Source organism: Castor canadensis, chromosome 8 (assembly GCF_047511655.1).
Source record: "Castor canadensis chromosome 8, mCasCan1.hap1v2, whole genome shotgun sequence".
Lineage (NCBI taxonomy): Eukaryota > Metazoa > Chordata > Mammalia > Rodentia > Castoridae > Castor > Castor canadensis.
Window position 1 is genome coordinate 90,808,872 of NC_133393.1, and position 19,020 is coordinate 90,827,891.

The window sequence follows — 19,020 nt, forward strand, 5'->3', positions numbered from 1 at the left end:
GAGTAGTGGTTGGGCAACCTCAGTCAAGGAAGCATTTGAAGTATCAAACTTTGAAGCACAAACATGTACACAGGGTAACCTTGAGGCTTTATCTGTGAAAAGATTTTGGTCTCTTCACATAGATTTTGTGAGACTCTAATAAATCAAATACTCAGACAATATCAACAATGGAAGACTCTTAGAGACCCCAAACTTTTATGTGCTCATTAAAAAAAAAAAAAGTATTAATTTTTTGATGAGTATTAAACTGTACTGCACAGGAAAAGAATTGCAGAGCAGTGAAGCACAGCTGTATGATTAATCTCAGTCCATTACAAGAGGCCTGATAGATCTAGAATGCAATGTTGATTAAAAAAAATATAAGGCAATGTGTACTCATGTCAGGGAAACAATTTAGCATGTTAACTGAGTTCTAATTTAACTGGTAAATGCCTACTCATTAGTGCAGAAAGTCATAACAGAGGCTATATACTTAAAAACACATGCACACACAAAGCTTTAATTTGGTACCATAATCTGAAAGAAAATTGGACCTAAACTGCTTTATGTCCAGTTAAATCTTGCAACCATCTGAAGAGATAGTGACATAAAACTGAAATACTTACTTGAGAAAGATGTTCAGTTACTGTGCATTTCCATCTGCAAGTAGAAATATTTTAAAATAAATATACCATGTCAACTGAAATTCACTCCATTTTCAATGTTTACTAAACACAAATTATTTATTCCTGGGGTATACTGAATAATAACAAAGAAGTAGAAAAATTCAAAATTAGGTCTGAATTCCATTTAAAAGAAAATAGTCTTTCACCTATTGAAGCGTTCTGGCATATAACTTAGTGCTCTCATTTTTTTTGGAAGTATTCAAAGGGCAATATTTTGAAGGAAATCCTCTACTCACTCAAAATTAGTTCACATATCAGCAAAGACTGAAATCAGCAATCTGAATTTGTAACATTAGAATAAAGTCATACTATCTTGGGTATTCCAAATGTACAATTTTTTTTTCTTTTTTTAAGGGGTAAATACTGGGGTATGAACTGAGGTCCTTACACTTGCAAGGCAGGCACTCTACCGCTTGAGCTACTCTATCAGCCCTTTTTTTGTGTTGGTTATTTTTGAGATAGGGTCTCTCAAACTATTTGGGCTAGCTTTGAACTGTGATCCTTCTGATCTCTGCCTTCTGAGTAGCTAGGATTACAGGTGTGAGTCACTAGCGCCTGGCAATATGGAAATTTATCAGGGAAATGATAAATTTAGTACTGTTTAACCAGCATGGCCTCAAATATCTAGGGAAAACATCAAAACTCATTTGTTATGCTGATTCTTATGACTTTCTTTTTCTCTCTACCTATTTCCTTTTAGGTCTCTGCAATATAGTTCCTTATTCCAATTTGCTACTGACATTATGCCTTGACAATCAGGGATGACTTTCTCCTAACCAAAATCAACAGTCTTTTTTTTTTTTTTTGGTGGTACTGGCCTTGAACTCAGGGCCTCATGCTTACTAGGCAGCCACTCCACCAGCCCTCACAAGTCTTTCCACTGGTCCCCAAATTTATTCATGCTATTTGATGTCAGTGATCACCCTATTTTGGAAGTATTATTTTGGTGTCTGTGATCTTGTGCTTTATTGTCTATAATTTCTTGTTTCTAACCAGGGCTAGGAATAGGGTGAAGTGAGATGCTTAGGACAAAAAACTTTGTGGAGGCATTCAATTTTAGGGCCATATAAAGTGTTCAGATTGAATAATCAAGACCAACTGTTTTTGTCACAATGAAAAAAAAGAAAAGCATTTTGGCTCGTTTCACTTACTGTTTTTCCATGGCAGAACATATGGCAGAGACTTGGGAACTCGCATGCCTGAAGCCAGGTTACTCTTATGTTCCATAACTATGTTGCTTGCAGAACTGCAAAAAGAAAGCGGAATTTGACTATGTAAGCATATTTGTATTCTTCAGACAGACACACACAAGATAATCAAAATGTGTTTTCTGTAATCTGGGCTAAAACAACAACCTACATTCATCTAAAATGTGAACACATTTTCATCAAAACACTCCTGCAATTAGAATGATTACCAGTTCTCTGCAAAGTTCTCTGTTCTGTACAGGCATTAAGATGGGTCTAACCATTTTCATTTTCTGGAAATTGAGATAAACAGCAATGCCATCTACTGTTCAGCTGTATGATAGGCTCATCAACTCACTCAATAAACACAAGAGATAAACTAAAATGCCATTCAACTTAACCAAAAGCAGCAAATCTCACAGAACTGAGGTAAATAGAATATTGCAGCCAATGTAATTAATCTTTTAAGTTTTTCTATTTTTGGGCATATACTAAGAAATAAAAAATTGATAAGCATTCTATATGTACAAAAATGAAGTTTAGCACCTTATTCCTTCATTATAAATCTAGTAGTCTCACTTGGGTTTGAAACTGTGATCTTCTAAGGTCTGAGTGTTGGTGGTAATGAGAAATCTTTTAATTTTAAATTAGATATAAAAATTATTGGGAAGAGAGATACATTTTCTTTCCTACCCAGTAGACACTCTGGATTTCCAATCTCAGATTAAGAACTTTTAGGATTTTTTTTCCCTAGACACTAGTTACCTACAGTAAAAATGATGTTAAAACAATGAATGCAAACCTAGCAAAAAAACTAATTAAAACACAAGAATGTTTGGAACTATTGTCTCCCTTACTAAACTATAAGGTAGTATTTTTATATTTCCAGTGATTCCATGTGTACAAGCACATGACCTTTTTATGAATAAAAGAATAAGAAAAAACCCTCACTAAAATAATACTTGTACTATGCTACCACCAAAGAAAATCATCAATGAATGATGGTGGCTTTTTTTTTTTTTTAAGTAATAGAACACTCTGATTTTGGGGAATGAGACCATTTTATTTACCTGTTGTTGCCACAGAAGTTGGCTGTGCCCCAGACAAATGGGGTGCTAGTTTGTTCCCATAAATCTGCCAAAGAAAGCAAAACATAATTTGTGGCAGTACTAGATAAGATACCAGTTCATGCTAGTTGAATTTGTAAGATGGGAAATAGTACACCTAAGTTTAGAGATTCAAGTACAAATTGATCAAATACCTTGCCTAAGCGACACAGAAGCAGGGATTTAATTGAAGGATATAAACACGAGTGACATAAATAATAATAAATGTGCCTAGTAACAATCAAACACACATGGTACAACATAATTTATGGAAAAAAACAGATGTAAAGAAGTGCTTTTTGCAATCAAGAGGGATAGGCTGTTCTACATGTCTGCACCAGTGATACAAATGTGCTCATTTTGGGGCCTAATAAAAATAATAAGGCATTCAGAACAACATGGTGTGTTCATAAAAAAAAGAAAATCTTCCTTATGTCTTAAGCAAGTGACTTGAGATTTAACCATGGTGAAGAAAAAGATGTGGTGGCTCTTCACCTTTATCCCAGTCTTCATCGCAAGGAGGGCATTGCCATGTGCTCTCAGTCAGAGTCTCCTGTCCAAGGTTCCTGGTTTGGTTGACTGCAAGACAATAAAAATTTGACATAAGGGAGCACTGTCAAGTTATTGGGCTTACAGGGGTTAGTAGCTTAAAAGGTTGCAGGGTGACCTAATGGGTCTTTATTTCTAAAAATGGATAGTATAAAAACCAAATAGAAAGGTTTTATCTTTTTGCTGACAGAAGACAAGAAAGAGAGGTAGAAATAAATACATTTACTATATTTATGACAATAAAAGGATTTTATTTTTAGATTAGTAAAATGCATCAGGCTGTTCAGAAGAGAAAGCAGTCTAATACACACACACACACACACACACACACACACACACACACACACACACACACACACACACACACACACACCCTGACAACCTACTGTTGCTATGAGATAAAATCTCAAAGGCAGAAAAATATTGTTCTTTTGAAATAGTGAATGCTAAGAAATCAAGCTCACAATGGTAGTATAATGCAAATTTGGAGTGGCTAACCTCTAGTTCTGAAATGTTTTAGCTAGTGAGGCTTACCCACATCCTGCTCAATACAACTCTTGTCATCACAGCTTGAGATATGATGACTGATTTCAGCCCGAGGAACCTGGTGGCGAGCATTGAAGGGACAAGTAGCCAATTTGCTTGCGACATCGGGATGATTCTATGAAACCAAAATAAAGAGATCTATCAGTTTGGTTATCTTAAAATCCAAGGAGAATGGCTCAGCCTTTTTCTATAAACAGACTAAAATTCCTTGACGAATTTATGGCTTAACTTCGGTAGGCAAACTCATGATAGAAAATTAAGAGGGAATTATTTATTGCTCATAAAGATCCTACAGACATTATTTCAAAACCATCAAAAACGTAAGCCTTACGTTATAGGTGCCAGTGGCTTGCACCTATAATTCAAGCTAGCTAGAACTGGGAGGTTGAGATTGGAAGGATCAAGGTTTAAGGCCAGCTGGGGCAAGTAGTTCATGAGACCCCATCTCCAAATAACCAGAACAAAATGAACTGGAGGTTTTGCTAAAGAAGTAAAGCACCTGCTTTGTAAGTACAAAGCCCTGAGTTCAAACTTCAGTTTTACCAAAACAAACAAAAAATCAGAAAAGCCAAAAACCAAACCACGTAAGTCTCATTGTTACGACTGCAGAGACTGACAACAGAGATATTGGAACTTAAGTGGCTAATATAGAGCTAAACATATCTTATCTTCGTATCTTCTTCCATTTATTTCTGAGTCAGCACAGCCTATAATGGAAAACTCTCTGGATGTCTTTGAAAGCTTATATTCAGGAAGAACAGTAACACTAAAATGAACTTAATCTGCACTGCAGTACTGCACATGGTACTGCAATATAATAGTGCTGGAAAATAGCTATTGTAAAGGGAGATGCAGAAGAGACAAACCAATGATTTTTCAGATTAACACAGGGATGCTTATTTAAAGTAATGATGCCTAAAATGAGGCTCTGAATAGTTTGACCTTTATTTCAGTTATTTCACTAAGGAAAAGCCCAAATGACAGATACTCTGCTGACCAAGTTCCTTGTTTTAAACCAAAACAAAGGGTTTAATATCACCCAAATCTTATGGCAAATATACTAACAAGAAATTTACTTATGCTGGGCACTGAGGACTCACACCTGTAATCCTAGCTACTTGCCAGGCTGAGATCAGAAGGATCTCAGTTCAAGGCCAGCCTTGGCAAACAGTTTGTGATTCCCCATCTCAAAAATAACCACAGTAAAACAGACTGGAGGTATGACTTAAGAGGTAGAGCATCTGCTTTGCCAGGGTGAAGCCCTGAGTTCATATCTGTCCCACCTCCCCAAAAATTAGAAAAAGACATGTTATAAATTAAACTCAAAAAGTAAAAATAATGTGAAGTAGAAAAAAGATTGGAAAAACAGAAGGATGTGGTGGTACCTGTAATCATATCTACATGGGAAGCAGAGATGGGAAGATTGTGATTCAAGGCAAGCCCAGGCCAAAAAAAAAAAAAAAAAAAAAAAGTGAGATTCTATTTCAAAAAACAAGCTAAGTGTGGGAGTGCATATTGTAATCAAATATGGAAGTGAATGTAGGAGAATCACAGTCTGAGACAGGCCCTGGCAAAAGCTTAAGACCCTATCTGAAAATAAATAAAGCAAAAAGAGCTGGAGATGTGGCTCAAGTGGTAGACCACTTGTCTAGCAAGCACAAGACAATGAGTTCAAACCCCAGTACTGCCAAAAAACAACACCCCCCTCTTGCCCTGCCTAAAACAAAACAGAAAAAACACCATAAGAGCAGGGAACCCCATCATTTTCAAAGGGATATCAGGCATTCAATGTAAAAGTTTTGAGGCCAGAGATTAAAGAAGGATGTTAGAAGATAGGAGTTCTGATGGTGGCTTTTTATCACTTGGATCCCTCTCCCAATCTTTATCCTTGGGAGGTGTTTAAGAGTATAGGGGAGAAAGCTGTACTGGCATCTGCTGACCCAAACTGTCCAGGTTTAACTTTAAAGGATTCTTTTTTTAAATTTTGCAGTGCTGGGGTTTGAACTCAGGGCCTATACCCTGAGCCACACCAGCAGAACATTTTTGTGATGGGTTTTTTCAAGACAGGGTCTTCCCAACTATTTGACTGGGCTGGCTTCAAACTGCAATCTTCCTGATCTCTGCCTCATGAGTAACTAGGATTACAGGGGTGAGCCACAGGCGTGAGCTACCAGTGCCCAGCCAGCAATTACAGGCTTGTCTTTTGGCAGTACTGGCCTTTGAACCCAGGGACTCACACTTGCTAGGAAGGCGCTCTACCACTTGAGGCACTCCACCAGCTCTAAGGGTTTCTTGCTCTAGAGATTAAAAAGAGCTAGAGAAATAATCAAAGACCTATTATATTTCTAGGACTATAATAGAAACACCCCCTTCTTTTTTTTAAGTGCTAGGGATTGAATTCTGGGTCTCAAGCATGCAGAATTCATGCAGACAGAGTAGGAACATGCGCTGTTATTGAGCTACACCACAGTCAAGAGGAACAATTTTTTAAAGGATGTTAAGGAGATTCCAAGATGGTGGCTAGAGGGAGGAAGCAGAAAGTGTGCCTCTTAAAGTAAAATCTTGGAGAGATGCTGGATGTACACCTTATAGGAAAAACCACTGAGAAGAGGCAAAACTTTGACCCCTCCACACCTCCAACGTGCGTAGAGCATCTCCACTTCATGTTAAATGGAGAAACCAGGAGGGTCCCTGGGCCGCAGCCAGATGCCAGTGTCCAGGCTGCTTGGGAAGAAGACCACAAGGTGAGCTAAGCAGCACATGTACTCCCACAGACAACTCTGGGTCAGATCAGCCTAGCCCCATGGACAGACTGACCCCCACCCAGGGAAAAAAGAAAAAAAACTGAATAATAAGCAATAACAACAAAAAAGACACATAGCAAAGAGGGTGGGGCACCCTGAGCACTGAAGGGGGGGAGAATGGGAGTCGCTCACAGAATGGTAAATAAACAAGCTGGCTGGAGAAGGCAGGAGCAGCAGCACACACCCAGCATCCAAGAGTGGGAACGCTTGTAAAAGTGGCGGTGGGAGGAAAACTCCACAGGAGAGGGGGGAAGGCCCACTTCCCACTTGAACTGTAAATAAACACGCTGGCCTGAGAAAGCATGTGTAGTCTCACCTCCCCCAGTGTGCTTGGAAAGGGAAAAGCTTGTAGCAGTGGATCGCACACAGGAGAACTCTGAGTAAACAAAGACTGAGGGGCCAGGTGAGTATTAAGCTCACTCCTGAGATCTGCATAAATAAAGCCTCCAGCAACAGCAGGCTAACAGCAGCAGGCAGGTGAGCCACAGCCTCAGATAGCTATTTCAGAGAACTGTCTCCAGACTCTTTTTTTCTTCTTCTCCCTACCTTTGATGAGACAACAACTGAACTACACCTGCATGCTGAAAAACTTACTGAAACTGTATTGCATTTGAACTTGGGACACTTTGTAGTGTTTTTTTTAGTTAAGGTTTGCTCTGTTTTGTTTGTTTTTTTTTCCCCTTTGATGAGACAACAATAGAACTACTTCTGAGACACCATCTCCAGGATTGGAGGATGAGAGACTAACACCAAAATTATTAAGACTGAAACTTTATGGCATTTGAACTTGGAGATTTTTTTATTTTTTTAATTTATTATTATTATTTTTAAAATTTTTAATTTTCTTTTATTTTCTCAATCCTCTAATGCCTGTTCAGCTTACTGTTGATTAGTACACTATCTCTCCCTGTTTATATCTTTGAAACTTTTTTGTTTCTTTTGGTTTTTTTTGTTTGTTTACTTGTGTTTCCCTCTTTAACTTCTTTGCTTTCCCTCTCCTCTCACCCTTCCATTCTAAATATCACCATTGTTATTACAAGCTAGAAAATACTTAATTGCACACAGTACAGGGACAATAACACCATCAAGGGCAATGACGGGAAGACAGAAAAAACAGGGAAACTAGTTTCCCCACAGCAAAAAATTAGTACAGGAACCAGAGGGAAATGAAGAAAACAGATACTTAGATCCAGACTCCAACAAAATGAAGATAAACTATGCCAAAGGACCCAATGAAGCCCACAAGAATAATTTAAAAGAAGACATACTACAGGTACTCAATGAGAATTTTATAGAGATGATACTGGATATGGTCAACCAAAATGTACAGGAGACACTCAAGAAATTCCAAGACAACAAAAATAGAGAATTTGAAAAAGCACAAGAAGAAATGAAAGAAACCATAGAAGCACTGTATAAACACCAAAGTGAAACAAAGAACATGATTAATAAAGAGATAAATGAACTCAGGATGAAAATAGACAACATTAAAGAGGAAGAGACTCAGGATATGAAAAACCTTTGAAAAAAGAACAAAACAGAACTGCAAAACAAAATGGAAGGCCAATTCAGCAGAATAGAATAAACAGAAGACAGAATCTCAGAACTCGAAGATGAAATGGTAATTAAAGAAAAAACCTAAGAACTATTAAACAACTCAAGACCTGTGAAAAGAAAATGCAAGAACTCACTGACTCCATCAAAAGATCAAACCTGAGAATCATGGGCATCGAAGAAGGAGAAGAGATGCAACCAAAGTGAATGCATAATATATTCAACAAAATAATAACAGAAAATTTCCCAAATCTAGAGAAAGCTATTCCCATAGAGATGCAAGAGGCCTCCAGAACACCAAACAGACCAGACCAAAATAGATCTACCCCACAGCATATTATCATTAAAACAACAAATATAGAGACCCGAGAAAGAATACTGAAGGCTGTAAGAGAGAAAAAACAAATAACATACAAAGGTAAACCCATCAAAATCACAGCAGACTTCTCAACAGAAACATTAAAAGTAAGAAGAGCGTGGGGTGAGATCTTCCAGGCTCTGAATGAAAATAACTTCAACCCTAGGATACTCTACCCAGCAAAACTAGCATTCAAAATAGATGGAGCAATAAAAGTCTTCCATGATAAGCAAAAACTAAAACAATATTTGACCACAAATCCACCACTACAAAAGATTCTTCAAGGGATTCTGGACACAGAAAGTAAAACCCAACATAACCATGAAAGGGCAGGCAGCACCAAACTACAGGAAAAGAAAAAGCAAGAAAATAGAGAGTAACCTCAACTTAGCTGTACACAATCAAACCTTCAAACAACTAAGACAACTAAATGACAGGAATCACCACATACCTATCAGTACTAACACTTAATGTTAATGGACTTAATTCCCCCAACAAAAGGCACCACTTGACGAACTGGATTAAAAAGAATGATCCAACAATTTGTTGCCTACAGGAGACCCATCTCACTGACAGAAATAAGCATAGGTTTACAATGAAAGGCTGGAAGATTTACCAATCCAGTGGCCCCCAAAAACAGGTAGGAGTAGCAATACTTATCTCTGACAAAGTAGACTTCAAACCTACATTGATCAAACGAGATAAAGAAGGACATTCCATACTAATAAAAGGGGAAATAGACCAAAAGGAATGATAATTATCAACCTATATGCACCCAATGTCAATATCAATTTCATCAAACATACCCTGAATATGTTAACTCCATACACATACATTAACTCCAACACAGGGGTCGTGGGAGACTTTAACACCCCACTGTCATCAATATAGGTCATCCAAACAAAAAATCAATAAAGAAATCCTAGATCTAAAATATATAATAGATCAAATGGACCTAGTTTATGTCTACAGAACATTTAATCCAACTTCTACACAACATACATTCTTCTACACAGCATACATTCTTCCATGGGTTTCAAGCAGCCCATGGAACCTTCTCCAAAATAGATCATATCCTAGGGCACAAAGCAAGCCTCAGCAAATATAAGAAAACAGAAATTATACCATGCATTCTATCTGATCACAATGCAATAAAACTAGAACTCAACAACAAAAGAAAAGACAAAAAACATGCAAACAGCTGGAAACTGAATAACTCATTGAAAAATGAACAATGGGTCATTGATGAAATAAAAAAGGAAATTGAAAAATTCCTGGAACACAATAAAAATGAAAACACAACCTACTGGAATCTATGGGACACAGCAAAGGCAGTCCTGAGAGGAAAGTTTATAGCCATGAAAGCATATATTAAAAAGACTGAAAGATCCCAAATCAATGACCTAATGATACATCTCAAACTCCTAGAAAAACAAGAACAAGCAAATTCCAAAACAAATAGAAGGAGAGAAATAATAAAAATAAGAGCTGAAATCAATGAAATAGAAACCAAAAAAACCATACAAAGAATTAATGAAACAAAAAGTTGGTTCTTTGAAAAAATAAACAAGATCGACAGACCCCTGACAAACCTGACTAAAACGAGGAGAGAAAAAACCCAAATTAGCAGAATCAGGAATGCAAAAGGGGAGATAACAACAAACACCATGGAAGTTCAGGAAATCATCAGAGACTACTTCGAGAATCTATATTCAAATAAATTCAAAAATCTTAAAGAAATGGACAGATTTCTAGATACATATGATCATCCAAAACTGAACCAAGAGGATATTAATCAACCTGAACAGATCTATAACATAAAATGAAGTTGAGGCAGCAATCAAGAGTCTCCCCAGAAAGAAAAGTCCAGGACCTAATGGATTCTCTGCTGAATTCTATCAGACCTTTAAAGAAGAACTGATCCCAACCCTCCTTAAACTGTTCCACGAAATAGAAAGGGAAGGAAAACTGCCTAACACATTTTATGAAGCCAGTATCCCAAAACCAGGCAAAGACACCTCCAAAAAGGAGAACTACAGGCCAATCTCCTTAATGATCATTGGTGCAAAAATCCTCAATAAAATAATGGCAAACCGAATTCAACAACACATCAAAAATATCATTCACCAAGACCAAGGAGGCGTCATCCCAGGAATGCAGGGGTGGTTCAACATACGAAAATCAATAAACGTAATAAACCACATTAACAGAAGGAAAGACAAAAACCACTTGATCATCTCAACAGATGCAGAAAAAGCCTTTGATAAGATATAACACCATTCATGATAAAAGCTCTAAGAAAACTAGGAATAGAAGGAAAGTACCTCAACATTATAAAAGCTATATATGACAAACCTACAGCCAGCATTATACTTAGCGGAGAAAAACTGAAACCATTCCCTCTAAAATCAGGAACTAGACAAGGATGCCCACTATCTCCACTCCTATTCAACATAGTACTGGAATTCCTAGCCACAGCAATTAGAAAAGAAGAAGGAATAAAAGGAATACAAATAGGTAAAGAAACTGTCAAAATATCCCTATTTGCAGATAATATGACCCTATACCTTAAAGACCCAAAAAACTCTACTCAAAAGCTCCTAGACACCATCAATAGTTACAGCAAGTTAACAGGATATAAAAATCAACATAGAAAAATTAGCATTTCTATACACTAATAATGAACAAACTGAGAAAGAATATATGAAAACAATTCCATTTACAATAGCCTCAAAAAAAATCAAATACCTAGGTGTAAACCTAACAAAAGATATGAACGACCTCTACAAGGAAAACTATACACTTCTGAAGAAAGAGACTGAGGAAGACTATAGAAAGTGGAGAGATCTCTCATGCTCATGGATTGGTAGAATCAACATAGTAAAAATGTCTATACTCCCAAAAGTAATCTACATGTTTAATGCAATTCCCATCAAAATTCCAATGACATTCATTAAAGAGATTGAAAAATCTACCATGATATTTATATGGAAACACAAGAGGCCACGAATAGCCAAGGCAATACTCAGTCAAAAGAACAATGCTGGAGGTATCACGATACCCGACTTCAAACTATATTACAAAGCAGTAAAAATAAAAACAGCATGGTACTGGCACAAAAACAGACATGAAGACCAGTGGGACAGAATAGAGGACCCAGATATGAAGCCACACAACTATAACCAACTTGTCTTTGACAAAGGTGCTAAAAATATATGATGGAGAAAAGAGAGCCTCTTCAACAAAAACTGCTGGGGAAACTGGTTAGCAGTCTGCAAAAAACTGAAACTAGATCCATGTATATCACCCTATACCAATACTAACTCAAAATGGATCAAGGATCTTAATATCAGACACCAAACTCTAAAGTTGGTACAGGAAAGAGTAGGAAATACTCTGGAATTAATAGGTATAGGTAAGAACTTTCTCAATGGAACCCCAGCAGCACAGCAACTAAGAGATAGCACAGATAAATGGGACTTCATAAAATTAAAAAGCTTCTGCTCAACAAAAGAAATGGTCTCTAAACTGAAGAGACCACCCTCAGAATGGAAGGAAATACTTGCCAGCTACACATCAGACAAAGGACTGATAACCAGAATATATAGGGAACTTAAAAAACTAAATTCTCTCAAAATTAATGAACTAATAAGAAATGGGCAAGTGAACTAAACAGAACTTTCTCAAAAGAAGAAATTCAAATGGCCAAAAAACACATGAAAAAATGCTCACCATCTCTAGCAGAAAAGGAAATGCAAATTAAAACCACACTAAGATTTCACCTTACCCCAGTTAGAATAGCCATCATTAGCAACACTACTAAGAACAGGTGTTAGCGAGGATTTTGGGGGGGGGGGGGAAGGAACCCTCTTACACTGCTGGTGGGAATGTAAACTAGTACAACCACTCTGGAAAAAAATTTGGAGGCTACTTAAAAAGCTAGACATTGATCTACCATTTGATCCAGCAATACCACTCTTGGGGATATACCCAAAAGACTGTGACACAGGTTACTCCAGAAGCACCTGCACACCCAAGTTTATTGCGGCACTATTCACAATAGCCAAGTTATGGAAATAGCCAAGATGCCCCACCACTGACGAATGGATTAAGAAAATGTGGTATCTATATACAATGGAATTTTATGCAGCCATGAAGAAGAACAAAATGTTATCATTCACTGGTAAATGGATGGAATTGGAGAACATCATTCTGAGTGAGGTTAGCCTGGCCCAAAAGACCAAAAATCGTATGTTCTCCCTCATATGTGGACATTAGATCAAGGGCAAACACAACAATGGGATTGGACTTTGAGCACATGATAAAAGCGAGAGCACACAAGGGAGGGGTGAGGATAGGTAAGACACCTAAAAAACTAGCTAGCATTTGTTGCCCTTAACGCAGAGAAACTAAAGCAGATACCATAAAAGCAACTGAGGCCAATAGGAAAAGGGGACCAGGAACTAGAGAAAAGGTTAGTTCAAGAAGAATTAACTTAGAAGATAAAACACATGCACAGGAAATCAATGCAAGTCAACTCCCTATATAGCTATCCTTATCTCAACTGGCAAAACCCCCTTAGTCCTTCCTATTATTTCTTAGACTCTCTCTTCAACAAAATTAGAGATAAGGGCAAAATAGTTTCTGCCGGGTAGCGAGGGGGTGGGGGGGAGAGGGAGGGGGCAGGGGGGATAAGGGAGGGGGTGGGGGAAGGGGGGAGAAATCATCCAAACATTGTATGCACATATGAATAAAAATTAAAAAAAAATGATGTTATGTCTGAAACGTATGTAGTTTGGAATCAATACCAAAATTGGTTTCCAAGCATAAATGCTGGCAGAATTTTGGTTTCTGTATCTGACATCTGTATTCTAACAACCCTGTCAAAGTGTTTCTCAACATAGTACTAAAGTAGTTTACATCAGATAAGCGTATAAAGGAGTAGTCAGAGAGAAAAATGCTAATTCTTAAAAAGATGTTGAAACAATTATTTTTAGGAATATTTTCCTTGTCTTTTTTTTTTTTCTTTCTGGATATCAAGTAGCTAGGATTACAGGCATAAGCCACCAGTGCCCAGCTATTTTTTTTCCTTTCTACTTTTATTTTATTGTTTTTACATTTACTTATGTGTATACATTGCTTGTTCCAAACCCCCCCCAAAAGGAACAGTATTTTCTAAATTTTAGCTATTCAATTTTCTATAAAATTTCGAAATAAGAACAGAAAAATAATCAGAAAGAAGTATATTATAACACTCAATCTTTTCCAGGATAATGAACACATTAAATTTATATGTGAAGGGTAAGAAGACTCTAGAGATGATGTTTACAAAGGGTACTCTGTCATTAGTTAAGAAAAAGAATTATGCATTTCAAGGAATAAACAAACTCCTTTCTATAAATGTTGGTATTTAATACAGAGATAGATTCTCAAAATAATTCTGGCATTCAATTAAAACACACTAACACTATTTGCTGCTTATGAAATCTGGTTTTTAAAAAGAACTCAAGAGGGCATGAGAGGACAAATTATAAAAATAATACCTTACCTTTCTGCACTTGATGAGATGATAAGGAAACCTGCAGGCCCTGATCTGGTGATTTTTATCATAGGGACATTGTAATAGTTTTTCAGGGTCCAGGGAGTCGACTGAAAGAGAGAAATATATAGGACCTTGTAAAACTATAGTATCTTCAAGCACATTGGATTTTTCAACAGAATCTATGATAATAGAACAAAACAGATTAAAGGGTGACTAAACAATTGAAAATGAATATGTAATTATGAGAAAATAAATTTGTGTTATCACTGAATCTTAAATCCAGCAGAATGAACAATTATGGGGTACAGTCTCAGGTCATAGTTGATTGAATATTGTCTTAACTGTTGGTTACCCTTATTATAAAACAAAAAAAGTTAAATGACACCATTTTTATCCTTTTCTAAAAAAAAAAAGTGCTAATTCAGGGTCATTTCTGTTCTCTGGTCCAACCAATCAGTATGATTGGTTACCAATCAGTATGTCAAAGTTGGAATGAATTGCTGATGTGCCAATATATCCACTGTGGCCCACTGTACTTGCAAAGCGCCCCCATCCCCAATCCGACCAATGCAAGGATAAGTCAAGGATAATTAATCACCTTATCAACATCTTTGTATATTGCTACTATCCCATGACATGAACAAAGCTGATGAGCAGTGCTCTGTATTAATCACATGTTCTATGGAAACTTGAGAAATAATGGATACATTTCTTTTTCATCTGTCTGGTTTAAAATTTCTTTTGAAGTAAATACTGATGTTGGTTACTCTAAATTATCACTCAAGTGATCCCATTACCTTTATTAGAAGGGTAGTTTTACTTTTTGTATTTTGGAGCACTGATGAGAAAAAAACTAATTCTTTAATGACTACCAAATTGGCCAGCTACAAAAATAGAACCATCTGCAAAAACAGAACCTCCTGAGGCTAAGACAACTGCAGTCATATGGAACTGCTGTGAAAGAAAGCCCCTAACCTGTATTACGCTGTTTAAAAGTGTCCTTAGGCTATACAAAATACCCATACTGAGCCCCAAATCTTAACAAGTTTGGTTAAGGATGGGAAATAAGGCAACCTAATAAAATGCTCTTGCCACTCCTGAAGGTAAAATAAGATAAACAATTCACATTTGATAAAGGTGCTTATAAACCAGGAGACTGCAATGAAAATCAGAAGTCAGTGGGGAATTGAAACAGACAGTTTTACTGGAAGAGTGGTAAACACAGAATTGCTAACCAGGATTGTGATGCAAACTAACCAGAAAGGTGACTTGAAGGACAGAAATGAATAGGAAGGAAAAGTCTTAGAGGACAGGCAAGTTTATTATGCCAACCAGGCTCTTCTTGACCAGCAATCTTTTCTTATTTCTGAAGCTTCAGGAAACCAAGGGAGCATTTATAGATGAAATTCTTATTAGTTTCCCTTCATTTAATCCATTCCATCACTAGCAAATGTTAGGCCATGTCAGCAGCTGACAGACTGGACGTACTTTATGATTCACACACATTATATGTTTATAATGAGAGCTACCATAAGGCTTTACTTTGTGGTCTCTGGCAATTTAGATCAGCTCTAATCTGGTTTTCTACATTTAGGAAATTTTTATTTTATTTTATTTGCAATACTGGGGATAAAACCAGGGCCTTGTACATGCTAGGCAAGCACTGAACTATAGCCTCAGTCCTTGTTTTTTTGGGACCGGATAATGCCATGCAGTTTAGTCTGGCCTTAAACTGGAGATCATCTTGCCTCAGCTTTGTTTTGTTTTGTTTTTTTTTTAAAGCACTGGGGCTTGAACTCAGGCTTACTCCACCAGTCCTATTTTTGTGAAAGGTTTTTTGAGATAGGATCTTGCGAAGTTTTTGCCCAGGCTGGCTTTGAACCGTGATCCTCCTGATCTCTGCCTCCTGAGTAGCTAGGATTACAGGCGTGAGCCACCGGTGCCTGGCTTGCCTCAGCTTTCAAGTGCTGGGATTATAGGAATGTGCCACTATGCCCAGCTTTTCTTTTATTTTTAATTAAAATTTCTAAAAAATTGTGATAAAATACACAGAATTTTTACCATTTAAATTACTTGTAATTACACTACTTGTAAAGTATATTCACACTGTTGTGCAACCAACCTCCAGAGCATGTCATCTGGAAAAACTGAAACCCTATATCCATTAAACATCAAATCTTCATTTCCCTCCCCAGCCCCTGGCAACCACCACTCTATAGTTAAAAACAAAAAAAAAAAACCAAAACTATTCTATTTTTTTTTTTTTTAGCAGTACTGGGGTTTGAACTCAGGGCCTGTGCTTGCTAAGCAGGCACTCTACCACTTGATTATTTCTAGATACATCATTTAATGGAAAACATATAAAGACTCATTAAAAAATGACAGGGATGTGCCATCATGCCCAGCTACCATAGATTCTTACCAGTTCACTTATTGATGGACATATGTTTCTAGCTTTTTTATTATTATATAGAATACCGGGACAAACAATTTAGTATGTACTTCCTTGTGCACTGTATTTCTCTTGGGCAGATACTTAAGAATGCTGCACTGAAGTGTATGTACATTTACCTTTGAACTGTTGTGCAACAATTTTGTTTGGCTTCCTGGGAATACAGCTTACTTTGGAAAACAAAGTCAGCTGTTCTTCAAATTTGGGTAGGGTCTAGAACCCATCACGAGACATGAAGGAAACTTCATGGGAATAAATACTAGGCCTGACAAAAGCATCACCAGTTGAGGTACGTACCAAAGACAGAAGCTGAAGATCTTCAGGACTCTGATACAGTCTAATGCAGCATTTTGCAAACTTTAACACCATTCCCAGACATTAAAATGCTTAGGGATTATGTTAACAGATTCTCATTCAGTAGGTAGTTGGGTTGGGTTTGAACTCAGGGCCTACATCTTGAGCCATCCCAAACAATCCTTTTTTTTTTTGTAATAGGTTTTTTGAGATAGGGTCTCCACTATTTGCCTGGGGTAGCTTCAAACTGAAATCCTCCTCTTGATCTGTCTCCTGAGTAGCCAGCATTACAGGAGCGAGCCACCAGCACCAGGCAATGATGTTTATTTCTAACAAGCTCCTAGGTGAATTTGTGGCCCCAAAATGAGCATCATTAACATCACCTGGGAACTGATAGTTGCATTCTCAGATTCCATACCTTCTGGATCAGAAACTCTAAAAGTGGAGACTTTGTGTTTTAATTAGCCCTCCAGGCAATTTTGCCACATGCTAAAGTTTGAGAGCCACTGTCTTCTAGATATCTAATAAGGATTATTTCTATGTAGTTTCAATATTTTGATGATAAAGATCTCAATTGGAATCTTCTTAGAAGGTAGAATGAGGCTAAATATTCTTTAGTTGGAACTACTAATTATAACAAAACCAAGTAGACCCTGTTGACAGTTTACCCATGGATTACTCTTATGTTCCTGAAACTGAGTCAGGGCCTAGAAATCCTAGTGCCTGTCATGTTAAGTAGGAGTACTAGGTACAAACAATATAGAAGACTGTTCTCATTGTTCTTGACTAAATTGGTAACTTTGGGATATTAATCCATGCCTTTTTTTTTAAATTATAAATTAAATGACTGTCAGGTCCCTTTGGTCCTACATTTAGAAGCTGGATCCCTTTTGATTTCTTGGGTCATCTAAGGTTCCTGGATCACTTGAGAGTAAGTATCCTTTCTGGGACTTTTTATCCTAAAAACTGAATGTATATCAACCTTGTTATAGGCACTGTACTACCCCTAAAAACAAAAGAAACCCATTATTTTGTACAATTAATATATGTTAATAAAAAATTAAAAAATAAAAAGCAGAGGCTACTATTTCTGTATTATACATATGAGAGGCTAAAGTCCTTTAATAAAAATATAGAGTGTGCTTAGCATGTGTAAACCCTGAGTTCAATTTCCAGAGAAGTATAGTTTAACTCAGATGTCTTAACTGTGCCTTTTCAAAGGTGCTCTGACTTCTCATACTTATTTCATTTTGGGTGGTGATCGAACTCAGGGCCTTGTGCATGATAGACAAATGGTCTACCACTGAGCAACACCCCCAGCGGTTTTTTTTTTTTTTTTTGGGAGACAGGGTCTTGTTATATAGCTCAGGCTGGCCTCAGACTTGCCATTCTCTTGCCTCAGTCTCGAGTGCTGGGATTACAGAAGTGAGCCGCAACATCAGCTCTCATACCTTACTGTAGTGTCTTACTTCAAATTTGAGTACTTCTCTACATCAATACTACACAGACCTTTCCTTTGCAGCAGTTCAGAATGAAATCAGTTTTCCTAACACACCAAAACTCTGCCAGACATCAAACTATATGTAAATGATTTAACTTATTTTCTAAAAACAACAAGAAGTACATACTGTAAGTGCCTTCCATGCTGAAAATAAAGGAGCTGATTCCAACTGCTGGGGAGGAAAAAAAAAAAAAAAGCATGGTTTAGGGAATAAGAAATGAAATATACCAAAAGGTACCCCTCAGAAGTGGAATCACTTTATAGAAACTTTTAGTGCATTCCCTCCTCCCCATTTTCTCCTCATTTAAAGCATTCTTTACTCCTTTGAAGCACTTAAATACCATTGCCTAACTCACATTCTTGCAATAAATTCTAGGGCCCACCAATAGTTAGATTAAATATGACTACTAATATAAATTGTATTCAGGTCACAAGATATCAGTCTATTTTAAGTGGTATTAC

At 37.1% G+C, this 19,020-nt stretch overlaps 1 protein-coding gene across 1 annotated transcript; it reads right to left on the minus strand.

Annotated features, from left to right (window-relative positions):
- Positions 1-1,808: 1,808 nt before the first annotated feature.
- On the minus strand, positions 1,809-18,701 carry Gtsf1 (gametocyte specific factor 1). The gene is made up of 6 exons (XM_074084854.1): positions 18,686-18,701; positions 14,318-14,418; positions 4,042-4,168; positions 3,454-3,537; positions 2,923-2,986; positions 1,809-1,911 (listed from the first exon to the last, which is right to left on the minus strand). Exons 1-6 carry the CDS (start codon positions 18,699-18,701, stop codon positions 1,809-1,811), a joined length of 495 nt encoding a protein of 164 aa, XP_073940955.1.
- Positions 18,702-19,020: the final 319 nt, after the last annotated feature.

Coding starts and splice junctions, on each gene's coding strand:
- Gtsf1 (XM_074084854.1), bottom strand. Junction 4,169..14,317: donor ATCTCATCAAGTGCAGAAAG/GTAAGGTATTAT, acceptor TTGGTTTCATAG/AATCATCCCGATGTCGCAAG. Junction 2,987..3,453: donor CGATGAAGACTGGGATAAAG/GTGAAGAGCCAC, acceptor TTTCTTTGGCAG/ATTTATGGGAACAAACTAGC.